This window comes from Pongo abelii, chromosome 10 (genome assembly GCF_028885655.2).
Source record: "Pongo abelii isolate AG06213 chromosome 10, NHGRI_mPonAbe1-v2.0_pri, whole genome shotgun sequence".
NCBI lineage: Eukaryota > Metazoa > Chordata > Mammalia > Primates > Hominidae > Pongo > Pongo abelii.
In genome coordinates this window covers 62,736,765-62,754,769 of record NC_071995.2, presented here as the reverse complement: position 1 = coordinate 62,754,769, position 18,005 = coordinate 62,736,765, and the positions used below count along the sequence as shown (strand labels likewise).

At 40.8% G+C, this 18,005-nt stretch overlaps 1 protein-coding gene across 1 annotated transcript in view; it reads right to left on the bottom strand.

Annotated features, from left to right (window-relative positions):
• Positions 1 to 17,452, bottom strand: part of TBC1D30 (TBC1 domain family member 30) — a 105,316-nt gene extending 87,864 nt beyond the window's left edge. Inside the window, exons 1-2 of the mRNA XM_024256371.3 lie at positions 15,669 to 17,452; positions 10,743 to 10,907 (exon numbers count right to left, since the gene is read on the bottom strand). Of these exons, the coding sequence (XP_024112139.2) occupies positions 10,743 to 10,907; positions 15,669 to 16,359 (856 nt within the window). The 5' untranslated portion in view covers positions 16,360 to 17,452. The remainder of the gene's footprint in view (positions 1 to 10,742; positions 10,908 to 15,668) is intronic.
• Positions 17,453 to 18,005: the final 553 nt, after the last annotated feature.

Below are 18,005 nucleotides of genomic sequence, written 5' to 3'. Positions count from 1 at the left end.
AGTAAACACAGAATATCTGTTAAATGAATAATACTTTTGAAAGATATAGTCTATTAAAAATGGTTTAATGTAAATGCCTCTTTTTAAACTATAAATGGCAAAATATCCCCACTTCTAGAAGTATTCCCTCATAACTAAACACAAAAATGGTCACAATACATATATATGGCAGTTCCAACAAAGGTTCCCTTTATGTCTTTCATGTGGTGTCCATCTTATGTTGTATCATTTTTAGTCTTAAAGGCTGTCTGATTCTTGTGGCAATACAGAGAACATAAATAGTATAATACTTCTCTCACGTAAGCTTAAGGGAAGGAGCTCCCCCTGCTGGCTGTATATATAGTTTTCTCTTGCCATAACTGACAAGAGAAAACAAACAAAAAACTCCTGAGTCACTAACCAGCTGAGTGAGTTTCGGCAAAGTTCAATTTTTCCAAGTTTCCCTTTGCTCAACCAAAGGTTGTGGGTAAATGGAGATTATTTTTTAAAAATTTCTAGTAGCTCTCAATTACCATGACTAAGATTCAGATTTTTTTCCTACAAATCAACCCCTTTATAATGAGGTCATAAGAAACAAGTAAATTATGACAAAATGAAAAAAAAAAAAAAAAACTCTTAACTTTAAGAGGCTAAAGAGCTTAAAGAAAATGAGGAGAAACTGTTGCTAAAATATGCTGTATGCAAGCTCAATCAGTTTCTTTCATCTAGTCATATTCTAATTTATTTCAGGGTAGACCAGGCTGCTAATTATATATCAAAAACATACCTAAAACAGTTATCGATATTAACAAATTTGTAATTAAATTTACAATTTTGTAGGCAAATTCCAAATTTAAGGCAAATCTACCCTAATCTAAATGATAACTTATTTTTGTCTCTCAAAAGAAATGAGTTTATGAAAAAGGAAAAAGCACATCTGGGTAAGACAGAAGATCGAAAAAAAAAACGCATCTAATTTTGGTCCCCACCAAAACCACACTAAAAATACTGTAAAGATAATTTTTAAATAATAACCCACAAGGACCAGCGTGAAGGACCAAAAAAAAAAAAAAAAAAAAGCATGGAGAACAGCAATGAATTTTTGAAGCTGGAAAAGCAAACAAACATAAATTGACAGAGGATCCTAGAAAGCCAAATCCCAAACTAACAGGAAAGCTGAAATCCAACTTATGTTATACCACATAGTCCACAAGAGACTTGGGGATTGGCAACCAGTTCCCCAGGAGGCTTGACAAGAAATATGGGGAGAAGGCTGTTGAGAAGTAGTTGGATCCCTGGTTCCTCTCTTCATAAGCTTGGGCAATTACCACTTTCCCACCCCTGCAAAAGTTTAAGAGTCTTATTTTTGAAGAGAGTGATAACAGAGTCCTTGGACAACCAGCTGAGGGTGAGTACCTTACCTAAAACAGGGACTCAGTGGCCATATGCATACTGAATGCAGAGACTCCCAGCTCTCTTCACCCCACTCGGCTCCCAAAATACCAGCAGCCAGACCTTCACCCTTCGAGCAGGAGATCAGAAGACTCTTCCTTGAAGAATCTGACCAGCCCAGAAGAAAGACTTGAAGATACTGACCTGAGGGGTTCCACAACAAAGGGCCCGTCCAGATGGCACTTCAGTGAAGCTCAAAGTCAATAAGCCCTGCCGGGGAGCCCAGAGTTCAAGTCAGCATTTAGACTCCCACGCTTACTTATGAGCAGACAACCAAGGAATACCAGACATCTAAGGAAAGCTTCTAAATCTAATACAGTTTTGAAAGTTTCTTTCCTCCCTGTATAATTTTATCTCTTCCAAATTGTTTTCTTTTGTCTGTTTTAGTCTCTATCATAGTATCCTTAGCGCAATAAGAAAATATATTGCATCTATGAAACAAGAACAGGATACCATATAAAAGAAACATTCAAATAGCAACCCAAAAAGATTTCTCAATAACAGAACTGGAAAATAAAGTTGAGGTAATCTCCAAGAAAATAAATCAAAAGAAAAAGGAGTTGGAAAGCGAGAAAGAGAGAAAACATTACAGCCAGGTGCAGTGGTTCACACCTGTAATCCTGGCACTTTGGGAGGCTGAGATAGGGGGATCACTTGATTGAGCCCAGTAGTTTGAGACCAGCCTGAGCAACGTGGTTGAAACCCCATCTCTACAAAAAATACAAAAATTAGCCAGGTGTGGTAGTGTGCACCTGTGGTCCCAGCTACTCAGGAAGCTGACGTGGGAGATCACCTGAGCCCCAGGAGGTCAAGGCTGCAGTGAGCCATGATTACGCCACTGCACTCCAACATGGGCAACAGACGAGACCTTGTCTCCAAAAAAAAAAGAAAGAACATTACAGAACTTGTCTATAAGTTCCAGTAGCCAAACAACAGCACCCCAGAAAGAGGAAAAAGAAAAAAGAAAAAGAAGGGAGAAAAAACAACAAAGAAATAATTCAGAGAAAATTTCCAGAACTGAATGACAAAAGTTGCCTGATTGAAAGAGCCTGTCTAGGCCCAGTGACAATGACCTGAGTGAAAACAGACCCACTCCAAGCAACATGATTGTTGTATTTCAGGAACACCAAGAACAAGGAGAATAGTCCACAAGCTTTTAAAGGGAAAAAAAATAAACAGTCCAGGATAAAGCATCAGGCATCAGAAAGGCTTCAGCCTTCTCAAGAGCAACAAGACAAGTGAGAAGGCAATAGAGCAAGTATAGAATAGTCGATCAAAGCGCATATATTTAGAATCAAGACATCTGACATCTTCATCCATGCACAGTTACCAAAAACTTACTTCACAAGCACTCTCTCTCAAGGGGATATGGAAAACAAAATAAAAAGAATAATCAAGAAAGAAATATAAGATCCAGGATACAAGAGATCCAACACAGGAGAGAGACAAAGAAAGCCTCCACAATGAGGCTCCCAGGATGGCAGTGTATGCAGATGGAGCCCAGCCAGTAGGGAGTGGAGCGGCGTGGCTCAATCAACAGTCGTGTGAGGGAAGTCAACACAAGAGGCTTCCTGCTGCTGGACTATCTTTCTAACTGAAGGACAGAATGCGCAGGAGAACTCGTCCATGTTTTCATCTGTACTTGTGGTTTTTGTTTGTGTTTTTGTTTTTTAGAGATGGAGTCTTGCTCTGTTGCCCAGGCTGGAGTGCAGTGGTTCAATCTTGGCTCACTGCAACCTCTGTCTCCCAGGTTTTAAGCAATTCTCCTGCCTCAGCCTCCAGAGTAGCTGGGATTACAGGTGCGTGCCACCACGCCCAGCTAATTTTTTTTTTTTTTTTGTATTTTTGGTAGAGATGGGGTTTCACCATGTTGGCCAGGATGGTCTTGAACTCCTGACTTCATGATCCTCCTGCCTCAGCCTCCCAAAGTGCTGGGATTACAGGCATGAGCCATTGCGCCCTGCCTGTTTTTATTTTTTATTTTTTATTTTTTGAGTCAGAGTCTCACTGTGTCACCCAGGTGGGAGGGTAGTGGCATAATCTCGGCTCACTGCAACCTCTGCTTCCCAGGCTCATGCGATTATCATGCCTCAGCCTCCTGAGTAGCTGGGACTACACATGCATGCCACAACGCCCAGCGAATTTTTGTTTATTTTTTGTAGTGATGAGGTCTTACTATGTTGCCTAGGCTGGTCTCCCACTCGAAAGCTCAAACGATCCTCCTGCTTCAGCCTCCCAAAGTGATAGGATTACAGGTGTGAGACCCCACACCCAGCGAGCTTGCTCTTTATTTTTTATTCAAAGCTCACCATGGCCTTGCTCCTGCTCCTAGAAGTAGGCCAAAGCACAATACTTCTGTGGGCATGGAGGGGAGAGCATGGAAAGGCCTTGCTGAGCTTTGAATCAAAAATAAAAAGCAAGCCTCTCCCCCAGCCTAGTTGATTATTCAATAACTAGCCTAGGCTGGGCATAGTAGTTCATGCCTGTAATCTCAGCACTTTGGGAGGCCAAGGCAGGCGCATCATTTGAGGTCATGGGTTTAAGACCAGCCTGGCCAACATGGTGAAACCCTATCTCTACTAAAAATAAAAAAAAAATTAGCTGGGTATGGTGGCACACACCTGTAATCCCTGCTACTTGGGGAGGCTGAAACAAGAAAATCACTTGAACTCGGGAGACAGAGGTTGCAGTGAGCCAAGATCGCACCACTGCACTCCAGCCTGGGCAACACAGCAAGATTCCATCTCAAAAATAAATAAATAAATAAATAATAACTAGCCTAAAGCATAGCCTGGCAGAAGTCACAGGGCTCATTTATAACCTTGCCCTTTGACTTCCCCAGAAGGGAACCTAAAACCAGGTTGGGACCCAAAGACAGTACAGTTTATCTTCTGAAAGGTTTTATCTAAGATAGCAACATTACCCTTTCCCCACATAACAAGGCTTGGGCTTGCTACTCTGTTTTTCAGAACCATATATTGCTTAGGAACCTATACAGGAAGTGGAAAAAGTATAAAGAAAAGCAAGGTAATGGTTAACACAAATGTGGGGGAGAGAGATTTCAACCAGGAAGGAGCACACAGGGAGCTTTTAACATGCCAGTGATATTTGTTACTCAAGCTTGACAGGTGAATATCCACATGTATACACCTTTGTTTACTTATTCTTTAAAAAATACATATATTATTACATTCTCTTGTTTATGATATATTCTATAATAAAAGATATTTTAAGTAGTAAGTGAATTCCTGTTTAAAATCAGTGAAATTGTTTTAACATCTTGAAAAACTAAAGGAACACCCCAAAATATTCTTAATAATTTTATGCCTGCAAATGTGAAAAGTTATGGCAAATTCTGTATAATATACCAGGGATGACACAAGAAGAAACAGAAGATACAAATAATCCTGTAGTTATTTCAAAAGCTGGATCGATCATTTAAAACCTTCCTACAGGCCAAGTACGTTAGCTTACGCCTTGTAATCCCAGCACTTTGGGAGGCCAAGGCAGGAGGATCACTTGAGCTCAGGAGTTTGAGACCAGCCTGAGTAGCATAGCAAGACCTTCCCCCACCACCCCCTCCATGCCTCCATCTCTACAAAAAAATAAAAATTAAAAAAAATATATATATATATACACACACACACAAACACACACACACACACACACACACACAAATTAGCCAGGTGTGGTGGCACACACCTGCAGTCCCAACTATTCGGGAGGCTGTGGGAGAATCACTTGAGCCCAGGAGGCATAGGTTGCAATGAACTGTGATCACACCACTGCATTCCAGCCTGGGTGACACAGCAAGACCCTGTCTCAAAAAAACAAAAACAAAACAACAACAACAACAACAAAAAAAACCACTTGAATATTCTAAGGGACTGTCTTTAAAAAATAATTTTTTCTCTTCCTTTTACATTTCTGTATTTTCCAAAGTTTCCATGGGTATATTACATTTTTAACACTTTATCATGTTTTATATAATTCACACGCCATAAAATTGTACAACCATCACCACTATCTAATTCCAGAACATTTTCACCACACCAGTAAGAAACCCATACCATTAGTAGTCATTGCCCATTCCCCTACCCCCAGCATCTAGCAACCACTAATCTACTTTTTGTCTCTACATATTTGCCAAATGGAATCATACAATATGGTAATTTTTGTGTCTGGCTTCTTTCACTTAGAATAATGTTTTCAAGGTTTATCCATGATGTAACATGAGTCAATACTTCATTCCTTCATGGCTGAATAACATTCAATTATATGAATAATAATCACATTTGATATATCCATTCATCCACTGATAGACATTTGAATTGTTTCTACTTTTTGGCTATTATAAACAATGCTGCTGTGAACATTTTTGTACAAGTTTTTGTGGGGACATATGTCTTCAATTCTCTCGGGTAGAAATCCAGGAGTGAAAATGCCGGTTGGGTGGATTATTTTTATAATTTTACAAAGAGAATTGTCTTTTAGTGGAAAATGTTGAGTTTTAGTGCCACCAAACTCAGGACCACACAAATTCTTTTTCCTGCCACAGAGGACAAGGTATTAATGAAGAGAAGACACTCATTATGAAAAGAAAAAGATTATTCACCTATTTCACAAACCATCAGTCTCTACCAGGCATTTTAGGCATTTATCATAGTAAGATTTAATCACATTATTATCAGGATGCGAGAGTGGACACACTAATAAAATTAGGCTGTAAGCTGTCTAGAATTTCTATATTGATCAGCAAAGCTAAGATAATATTTCTGCATATATTCACATTTTGTTCATTTTTTTTTCAGTTTTCAAGTGACAGCTAGATTTTATCACTTGATCTGCAAAACTATTTCACAAGTTCAACCAGCATAACTTAAACATTTACTATACCAATGCAGGAAATAGCAAAACTATACAATGCTAATAATTAATATGACCTTCCTTCTGCTTTCAGGAAAAACAGGTTAAGCAAACCACTTCAAAATCCTAACATCAGAATCAACCTCCTGACCAAATACTCTTTTTATTCTTCTAATTGTGCCTTGAAGCTTTTAGGTGTATTTTCCTGCACACCAAGCTACATTTGTTCAATAATCCATTTGGCGCAAGAAAGATAAAGTACTGATTTCATATGCAAACTATGCTGAAGCCGCACATTCTAATAAACCAGAAACTCCGTATTTATAACTCATGTTATAAATTTCTTCTTGCTCAGTTGTATTCCAACAACGTTACAGTTATCTAATTACTAAGAAAAAGTAGAACCCTCTTATGTCACAGTTTATAATGGAAAGTGTGGACTTTTGAGATACCTATCTTCAGATCCTATCTCAAATACTTACGAGCTGTGAGACGCTTGCCAAATTACTTAACCTTTCTGAATCAGTTTCCTAATAAAATATGCCTAAAGCTACATACCATTTTGGAGTTGCTATGAGAAATAAAAGCAAGTTTGGCATAAAGCATGTACTCAATGAATGGTAACAGCTGCTGCTACCCTTATTATCAATTTTCAGTATTAAATTGGTTATACCATGGTTATCCTTAAATGGTTAAATATAGGGGGAAAAAAGTATGCTCTTCTATAATACAATGTTGATCTTGTTTTTCTTATTCCCAGCCCAGTTTTAAAACAAGGAGATACTACTATAAGGCTTGGTGTAGGAAACCATAAAATGTAAGTAGCTATGTCATTTGTGTTAGAAAAAAAAATGATATAGCCATTTTGGTTCATTAATTTATATTTACTTTTGACTCTTATTTCAAAATTACTATATTCCCTTTTGTGTATTAACAAGAAATAACCCAGTTTAATAAAATAATAAAATAGTTTTTATTCTATAGCATGTTATAGAAGGAGAAAAATCTGTCAAGTGAGGTGGCTCACACCTGTAATCCCAGCATTTTGGGAGGCCATGGAGGGCAGATTGCTTGAGCCCCAGGAGTTCAAGACCAGCCTGGGTAACATGGTGAAACTGTGTCCCTACAAAAAAATACAAAAATTAGCTGGGCATGGTGGCACCCACCTAAGTCCCAGCTACGCGGGAGGATGAGGTAAGAGGATCGCTTGAACCCGGGAAGCAGAGGTTGCAATGAGCCAAGACTGTAGCACTGCACTCTTGGGCCTGGGCGACAGAGACTCTGTCTCCAAAAAAAAAAAAAAAAAAAAGAAGAAAAAGAAAAAGGAGAAGGGGAAAAGTCACTTATACAAAGAATCATAAGCATCAAATCTATGTGGAGGCCAAAATGGGGATTATCTGAACTTCTGCATACGAAATACAAGAAAGTCAATATGTCATTCAGTGTGATAGTGAAATCTTAGTTTTTTTTTTTAATCTCAATTCTTTAGAATTAGCTGACTTTGAGGAAAGAGGCAAAACATGCAACTACTGGAATCAGGGATTTAGTCATGAAATATCTAACCTCTGGAGTTTCAAGATGGGTACCTAACCATGTAGTCAAATTTTTGACAGTGTCTATATCAAAATACAGTATCCTATGATGAAAGTAATAATTCTAATGCAGTTATTTCTTACCAAAAAAACATTCTGTTCCATTGAATAGGGTCTTACTAGCAAAGAGAGAATTGAACTCCCAGGAAAGGTGCCAGATAACCCTGTATTCTCTGAAATACAAAACCCTGGCTGGAATTAAAGAGACAAACTCTAAAATACATAGGAAGGATGCATTGACAAATTCATGAATTACGTTGAGAGCTTGTGGGCACATTTTTCTAAAATGACATAAATGCCAGTCCTTATATAAATCAAGTAAATTTAAATTCCAAATGATAATCCATCCCTAGTAACTAACAATAGAATCCACCAATCTGTGACCCTGGACTAGCCTGATATTCCTCTCTGTCTCCTGAACTTGCTCCACCCTCCCTTATACTTTCCCACACATCAAAAACCCATGCATTTACCATTCTGTGCTTTTAGCTGCTGGTACAAACAATAATAATGAGTAGGATATAAACATAGTTGAGAGAAGAATCAAAATCAAGGTATCTCATAATAGAAGGGGAAAATATTTTTTAACTTGACATGTGTAAATCAATCAGAATTAATGGAAAACTATCAAATACTTATAATACATGCCAACTTTCAATAGCTACACACAAATCTCACACACACACACACACACACACACGCACACACACACTCCTACACACCCTTCTTCCTTCTCTAGCTATGTCAGACAAGTGCTTGACTCTGGAGAAAAGCCTATTCAAAGTCAGTCTACTCAATCGCATTCCTGTTTGTATGAATGACAGTGATATTATTATGATAATCAAGCAGCACTCTTTTTTTTTTTTTCTGAGACAGAGCCTCACTCTGTTGCCCAGGCTGGAGTGCAGTGGCGCAATCTTGGCTTACTGCAACCCCCGCCTCCTGGGTTCAAGCGATTCTCCTGCCTCAGCCTCCTGAGTAGCTGGGATTACAGATGTGTCACCACACCCAGCTAATTTTTAGATTTTAGTAGAGATGGGGTTTCACCATGTTGGCGAGGCTGTTCTCGAACTCCTAACCTCAGGTGATCTGCCCACCTTGGCCTCCCAAAGTGCTGGGATTATAGGCGTGAGCCACCACGCCCGGCCTGCAGCAATCTGTTAATATCTATTAGGTAAAACCTTCTTTAATAAACAGCATAAATAATACTTTAGGGATAACAAACAGCAATATAATAGAAGAGAAGCCAGAAAATACAGGATTTTATTTTAATAATAAACATAAGAACGAAATTTAAACGATTAATTTCATTACCAGAAACTAATCAAACCCCAAAAATTGTTTCATGAAAGCAAACACATCTTAATTTGCAATTTTGAAAAAAAAGCACTCTGGGAGGTGTCAATTTACATATAAAATGTGACAGAGTGAAAGAGCAACAAATGGCAACTTCCACAATCGCCTGAAAAGCTGTCACAGGCATTTTATCAAAAACATCATTGTGCCTATATTTACCATACCTGAGCATACTGTTCTGCCATGCTGCATGTTAATAAAGAATGCAAAACAAAAATAGGTAAATGTTAGCAGAATAAAACATAAGGCTATTGCATGGAGAATTTTAAAATTAATTCACAAGGTTTTATACCTAGTATTTAATATGTATCAGCAATTTAACAATTTATTTTTAATTGATTAACAAACCACACAGCTCCCACACAGCTCTTAGTTATGATTATGCAAGAGATAGGTTACATTTGCTAAAATACGTTGCCGTCTTCAGATTTCAGAGCAAGTTGTTAAGGTCCTGTTACAAGAATCTATTTCTTTAAATCAATTATTTAATTCACTTACTGTAGCAACACAGAGAATAAGAAAATAAGGACATGCATTTTAGTTTATGTCTGTGTGATGTTGTTTTATTTATTTATTTTTATTTTTATTTATTTATTTATTTTTTTGAGATGGAGTTTCCCTCTTGTCGCCCAGGCTGGAGTGCAATGGTGCGATCTTGGTTCACTGCAACCTCTGCCTCCCGGGTTCAAGCGATTCTCTTGCCTCAACCTCCTGAGTAGCTGGGACTACAGGTGCCAGCAACCATGCCCAGCTAATTTTTAGTAGAGAAGGGGTTTCACCATATTGGCCAGGCTGGTCTCAAACACCTGACCTCAGGTGATCCACCAGCCTCAGCCTCCCAAAGTGCTGGGATTATAGGCGTGAGCCACCGCACCCAGCCAGTGATGCTGTTTTAAAAATAAAAATTTGTCCGGGTGCAGGGGTTCACGCCTGTAATCCCAGCACTTTGGGAGGCCAAGGAGGGTGAATCACCTGAGGTCAGGAGTTCAAGATCAGCCTGACCAGCCTGACCAACAAGGTGAAACCCCGTCTCTACTAAAAATACAAAAATTAGCCAGGACTGGTGGCAGGCGCCTGTAGTTCCAGCTACTCGGGAGGCTTAGACAGGAGAATTGCCTGAACCCGGGAGGAGGAGGTTGTAGTGAGCCAAGATTATGCCACTGCACTCCAGCCTGGGTGACGGAGTGAGACTCTGTCTCAAAAAATAAATAAATAAAATAAAATTTAATCATTATTCAGCATTAAGTAAAATTATTGTCAAAGTAAAGGACTACCTCAAATCTAGAATAATAAATCTAAGGTTGTAACATTAGACATGAAATATACATTTTAACTGAAAAATAGGAAGCTGTCTGAGTTGTTCCTTGTTCTTAGTTCTGAGGGTATAAGCTTGCATTTAAAACTTCTCAATATATTCACAAACACAGACTGTTGGCTCAGCTTTCCTAACATTCTAGTTGCATGTGGCAAAAGAAGTAACCCCATTCCAGTACTCACTTCTCTTCTGTGACACAGCCTGCAAGCAGGCAGTCACAATATCACAGTTCCTCTGCACTTTATGCAGAAGCCTATCTTTCTGCTTCAGATGCCGAAGTAACTTGGCCGACTGGATGCCAATTCTGTACTTTAGCTCTCGAAGGATCGTCTTCAGTTCATTAGTGTCTATCAGTAAAGAAAAATAAGAATAACAATTAATACCTTGAGAGGAATACAAATTCCAATGTGATATTAGTCCAAAGATAAATAGAACATCCATTTAAACCAACTAATTCTAGGTTTTCACTAAAGATTACATGTATGCATTCGGCTCGGACATTCCGATCAAATAAGTCACTCATTTATCTGCCTTGTCCATGAGACAGATACTGTAAGGTAAATTTATCCTTAAGCCTATCTGTAACATGTAAGCAAAAACTCCTACTTTTACCATATCTAGCTCTGGCTGCAAATTTACCTTTCATTGCCTGAAAACTGGCATGTATATTTTGTACCACTGAGGTGTTCAGATGGTAAGCTTGCTAGAAAAGAATCTTTTTTAGTCTGTTACATTAATAATAAATCTAACAGCTAATTTAAAAAAAAAAAAAAGTCTTTAAAGGCTAGGCGCGGTGGCTCATACCTGTAATCCCAGCACTTTGGGAGGCCAAGGCGGGCAGATTACCTGAGGTTAGGGGTTGGAGACCAGCCTGACCAACATGGAGAAACCCCATCTCTACTAAAAATACAAAATTAACTGGGAGTGGTGGCACATGCCTATAATCCCAGCTACTCCAGAAGCTGAGGCAGAAGATTTGCTTGAACCCGAGAGGAGGAGATTGCAGTGAGCCGAGATCGCGCCATTGCACTCCAGCCTGGGCAACAAGAGCAAAACTCTGTCTCAAAAAAAAAAAAAAAGTCTTTAAAGTTTATGTTTATAAATGATGAACTAAAAGTAAATAATTTTACCACATTTTGTAATGTAGATGAATGTGGCAATACTGGTTTTGTTTTAAATATCCAGTCTTCCAATAGCCTAAAAACATTTCGTCTTAGAGGTACAATATTTCATCTTAGAGCCTCAGCAATTTTTCAAATATGGTAGAAAATAAATTTCCTTTAAACAGATAAATTACAATAATTCTACATTCATAAAACTAATATTCACAACAGCAGGTTTTTTTTACTTTATTTTACTTTAAGTTCTGGGATACATGTGCTGAGTGTGCAGGTTTGTTACAGGTATATATGTGCCATGGTGGTTTGCTGCACCCATCAACCCGTCATCTAGGTTTTAAGCCCCGCATGCATTAGGTATTTGTTCTAATGCTCTCCCTCCCCTTAACAGCAGTTTTTCTACAGGTCAAAACAAATTTGGGAACCAGAATTGTCTACTGTCTTTATGTAAATGATCATTATGATTTGGGAGGAGGTTTTTTTCGGTCACATTTGATACGATTAGTCACTAGAGCATGATCTGGTAGGCAGATGAAGCCTTCCACTCAACTTAACCTTAGCTAGCCCCCCATTAGAGGTTCTCTGTGGGGTTTGGATCTACTCATTTTTAAAGGGATTTGGAGAAACTAAAGAGAATCAGAAGAGAAGAAAAGAAATGCTCAAAAGTAGAAATGTACTCTAGAGGTCAAAGTCAACTTTTGGTGTCTGTAACAAAGAAATGCAGGGTTCTCAAACCTGACCTCACCATGGAAAATGCATTTGGCCCTGAGTTAAAAAGGACTGCTTTTGGATCAGCCAACTCTCTGAGTGATTTTTAGGCAAGAAAGTGTGCTCCAAGTCTCAAATTACGCCTAGCATACAAGATTATGCTGAGAAACAAATGGGTATGGTCTTTATAAACACTAATATAAATAACGCTTTAAGTAAGAATAAGGAATTACCATGAAGAAAAGGACAAAGGCTAGTTCTTCCTCTCCCCCTAATTTTAAACATAGTAGGATATAATGAAAAGAGAATATTTAAGTTAAATGAAAATATGATTAAATATGAGAAAAAGCCTACAAGAGGCAACCACAGGCTCTTCATTCCTAGATGCCTTCAGATAGGACAAACACCTTTCTCTGAATATTTCAATATTTTGGGCCGGGCACGGTGGCTCACACCTGTAATCCCAGCACTTCGGGGGGCCGAGGCAGGCAGATCACCTGAGGTCAGGAGTTTGAGACTAGCCTGACCAACATGGTGAAACCCTGTCTCTACTAAAAATACAAAATTAGCCAGGCGTGGTGGCACATGCCTGTAATCCCAGCTACTTGGGAGGCTGAAGCAGGAGCATCCCTTGAAACCAGGAGGCGAAAGTTGCAGTGAGCCAAGATCGCACCATTGCACTCCAGCCTGGGCAACAAGAGCAAAACTCTGTCTAAAAAAAAAAAAAAAAAAACCAAAGAACCAAATCAACATTTTCCTTCTAGAAATAAAAGGGGTAGGAATATAATCACAAAACATTTAAATTATACTTTTCCTCCACAAAAGGGTTCTTACATTATCTCATTTCCAGTGATCCCTAAGGTGCCTACAACTCCAATTCTCTGAATTACATTTATTGTTCAATATGGGAAAATGTTTTCAGAGTTGAGGGTGAAAATGTCTTTTACAGCAATATCTGCTGGTATAGAAGCCTCTTGGGGATGGAAACAGGTCTCTTTCATCTTTGAATGCTCCATGGCATCAGCCATGGCCTCTTACACAGTGTTAAATAACTGAGGAAAAATAAGGACATTGTCAACTCACAACCTGTGCTCAGTGTCCTAAGGAATTCCAGAGTATATGATAAAAAGTTATATCTAACATCTGTTGAGCACTTCATACACTCTAACTTATGTAATTCTCACCACAGCCCTCTGAGGTAGGTATTACTATTATTATCCCTATTTATACGAAAGTGAGACACAGAGAGGTTAAATAGCTTGTCCAAGGTCACACAGCTGGTAAGGAACTGCGGCCGGATATCAACCCAGGAGTCTGACTCCAAAATTCATCCCCTTAACCATGGAAATACTGAAGAGAGCCCAGATGTCCTGAGAAACCATTCTGGTGCCTCACCTAAAGGACCTACACATGTTAAATATATAGCTAAATAAGTGCTACAGCAAAATCCCTAGCAAGGAGAGGAGACAATATACAGGCTATCAGTATTGTATGACATTCTTACTGAATGCAGAGTAGTTATATTGGGGGGAATATTTTTTGAGCCTGAGAAAAAGATCAAATAACCTGATAAGCAGCATTCTTTAGGCAGACAGCTGTATCATCACCTGATACTTTAATCTTAGCACGCGAATGATGTTATCAATAAAGGGGAGCGGGAGTGTGTTAGTGTGTGTATGTGTGCACACGTAAGCACGCATATGTATGTATAGGACTATTATGATATGGCATTTTGTTCATCTTAATAGGGTTGACTACAAGGGAAGAAGAGTTTAACAGGCAACTAGCCAAGCAGTAAGACTGAAACAGGCAAAACGAACTATTACAGGGCTTGTGGATTGTTAGTTGTGTGGCCATTCATATGAAATCCACTTGCATAGTTAGCTGTACCGTTACTACTTCTTTAAACTTTAGCTTGCCAATTTTCCTCTTCAAAAAGGAAATTACTAATCCCCAGAATTCCCTCGGTGATGAAAAATGTAAAATCTTGTAAAAAGAGAAATCATAATTCTTCAAAATTGATTCTGTTGGAGTCTGAAAGAACTATTGCCCTATGGGATTTGTGGCATACACAGACACTCTGAGAACAACCAAATAATTCTATAAAATGAAATGGCACAGCTACAGCCAAAGTCCCAGGCAGTGGGAGGAACCTGGAAGCTATTTGTAACAATCAGCTGGGAAAAAAAAAATCTTCACTAGGAAGTCAAAAGAGGAAGCTAAAAGCTGTTTACGTAGGTCTGAGAAAGCAGACAGATTTATTCTTTTCCTAGGTTTTTTTTTTTTCTTCAAATTTTACAGTGAGGAGATGACAGACTCTCCTTCCTCCCTCCCCTGGTAACTCAGCCCAAGGAAAGTACTGTCAAGAAATGTTATGGTGGCTCGGCATCTGTTTTCCATACATCACCTCATTTTGTAAATGGAGGTCTTGATATTTCTATACCAAAAAAGACAACTGTAATAACTGTGTTACTGCCTGAAAGGCAAGCTATTATGACCAGATGGAAAAAAAAAAAAAAAAAGTGTGACAAGAGCATCAGAGTCTCATAACAAAAGAAACACCAAATTAGCCTCTCTCCCTGAATGCCAAGGCCATTTTCTCAGGTCGACCTCTCCATGCCAACTGAAGGTACCAGCAGTTAAATTCTGTAATAAACCTCAACACTCTAGGGCCCTCCACTAACCTGCCACCGAGAAGGAAAAAAAGAAAACAAAACAACAACAACAAAAAATCCTAGTGAGCTGCCTGTAACCGTACGTTCTGGCAGAAATAGAATTCACACGCTCTGCTTCGAAACCGCATTATCGAATTATTCTGCCTCACTAGTTAAACACTAAGTGGTGTGACCAGGAAAGGCGGACATAAAAAAAAAAAAAAAAAAGAACAGCCCCACGACTCGCCTCGATTCTGGCGGCGCCCTCTAGGTAGGTCAGGTATACGTATCAGAACCTCCAACCCTGTCCTAACAGCTGTTCAGGTGAAATTAGAATCTGGGCTGCCTCTGCCCTGGGGCCTCCGCGAACACACCGGGAGATGGAAGGAGGGAAGAGCGGGGAAACTGCCCACTCCATCAACTGATGCTTGATTCAATTACTCCGGAGAACTTAAGAACTAAGTGTGGACATAAATCTGTGCCATGGTAGGTACCAGCGTCAGATCCAAAGAGACAGTATCTGAGCGCTCGGCCGAGCAGCCCAGGTGCGCGCTGGAGCGCGGGCAGAGAGGGCGAGGACAGCCCGGCTCCAGGAACCCCCCGGGACCCTGCTGCGCCCGACCCTCACCTTTCTGCCGCAGGTACAGCATCTGATGCCGCTGGCTTGGTCGCTCCTGCAGCTCCTGTAGCACGCGGGAGTCGCTGGCACCGTTGCGGCCGCCCAGGACCACGTCGGAGCCCGAGGCCTCGGTGGAGCTGTCGAGGCTGTCGCGGCGCCGCCGGCGGCCCTCGGCCCCGCGGCCACCGCCCGCCGCCTCCTCCTCCTCTGTGCAGCTGTACAGCTCGTTGAGCAGCCCGCTCACCAGGGACGCCGTGCGGCTTGTGCGGCGGCCGCACGCCTCGCCGGGCTCCATGTCCTCGTCGCCGTCCCACGAGTCCCGGGAGCCCCGCGGCCGCTCCGCCGCTCCCCGGAGACGCGGGGCTGGGGGAGCTGCAGGAATCGCTTCTTCCTCCTGACTCTCCAGCCTCGCCTCGCCACCGCCGCCGCGGAATTCCAGCTCCGTCCGGAGCCCCGGGCGGCCCCCGCCGGTGGGAAGGACGTCCATGGTCCCCGGCGCGCGGCTGCCCGGCTCCCGCTGCTCCTCCCGCCTCGCGGCGCCGGCCAGTTCCGGGAGGAGGCGCGGCTTCGTCCTCGCCGGGGGTGCCCTCCCGGGCGCAGCGCCAGCGGGCTCTGGATCCCCGAGGTGCCCGGGCCTCCCCCGAGCCGTCACCTGAGCCGCTCCCCTCCGCTCCGGACCGGGCGAGAAGGAGACGGCCATGCCACTGAGCTACCTGGGGCCACCTGCTGCCGGGGCCCGGCCTCTACCCAGAGCGCTCTCCCGTGCGCGAGAAGGCGCAGGACGTGGCCAGAACACCGTCGGGAAGAAGCCAGCAGCCCGGAGGGGGAGGGCGCGCGGCCGCCGCCACCTTCACTTTTAATTAAGCACGTGATTTAACTCAAAAAGAGGGTGACTCTTGCCTCTTATTCAGCTGCCAGCTAGAAATAATACCCAGGAGGGTTCTAAACGCCCATCAATAGGCCCAGGCCAGGAGCTCCTTCTTGACATACTCGAACACAATACCAGCCCTTCTCACTTTCCCACCTGATCTGAGCGCCTTCAAAAGCCTTCTTAGTTCAGTCTCTGACAATAAGCTTTCTAAAACTCTGAACACCTGGCAAATATTTGGGACTTAATAACGCTGTGAACTTTTTTCCTCCAGTGAAAAACAAAGCACTGGATTAAAATCAACTAATTCCTGATACAAGATGTAACCAGAGTGAGGGTTTAATAAATGTTCTCGAGATGACCGAACTAATACATTAATTGAGCTAGTTTTGATGATGGTAGAATCAAAAATTTACAAGAGACTGTGAGAGATGTATCTTACACTAGACCTCAATAGAACTCGGAGCTGCCGCTCCACTGTAGATATTTTTGTGAAGTTAATAATTGGCAACATGGTTAGCGCTTTTTGTATGTCAGGCACTGTTCTTAGAGATTTGCATGAATTATCCCACTTAATCCTCACTTTAACCCTATAAAGCAGTTAAGTGTCGTTATATTCTCACTTTTCAGCTGAGGGAACTGAGGCACGAAGAGGCTAAATAATGTGTCCATTCACAAAGAATAAAGTGAACTTTTCATAAAGTGTCTGGCTTTCATTATGGATGAATATATATTAGTCAAATGCTATTAAATACTTGACCACACTTTCAAAAGGGGCAACAACACACCTGGTGAACAACAGTGGTGGTTCGTGTTTGTTCAGCACAGTTTTGTTTTCCAAGGCACTTTCATAATACAGCCTGACCCTACAGGTAGAAATCTGGTGTACCTTGACACCAGCACTGCAATAAAAGGGCCCTTTTTGAAACTGGAGTTAATATGAGACAAGCAGAAGTTGTACTTTTCGCTTACGTATTTGGAATTTTAAATTATACTGGAAATATTATTTTATGGTTTTATAACTATATTAATGACTACTGTTACCATTTAATGTTTAAATGTATGAAATGAGAGTAGAATTCATTATTATATTGCTGTTGTTTTGTTTTTTGAGGTCTTTTTCCCTGTTGTCCCTGGCATTCAACGAGTTCCGAGTCCTTCGTATGCTAAACTTTGCAATGAGCAGGACTTTCAGAGGAGTAAACACTGAAATTGGACCTATTTTTTTAGTTGGCTTCCCAGCCCTTTTTATCTCTGCCCCGTAAGAAGAGATGTGATTAACTATTAGTCTTCAGCACTATTCTCATTTAGGGAATCTCTACCAGGAATTACAGATAAAGAAACTCAAAGTGAGCTGAAGGGAAAAAAGAGACCAAGAAAACAATAGGTTATTGACATTCAACATTTCTAAGTTAATAAGAACTTCAAAATTATTTCCCATTCCCCATCATTACCAAATCTAAAGAGAGGAAAATGGC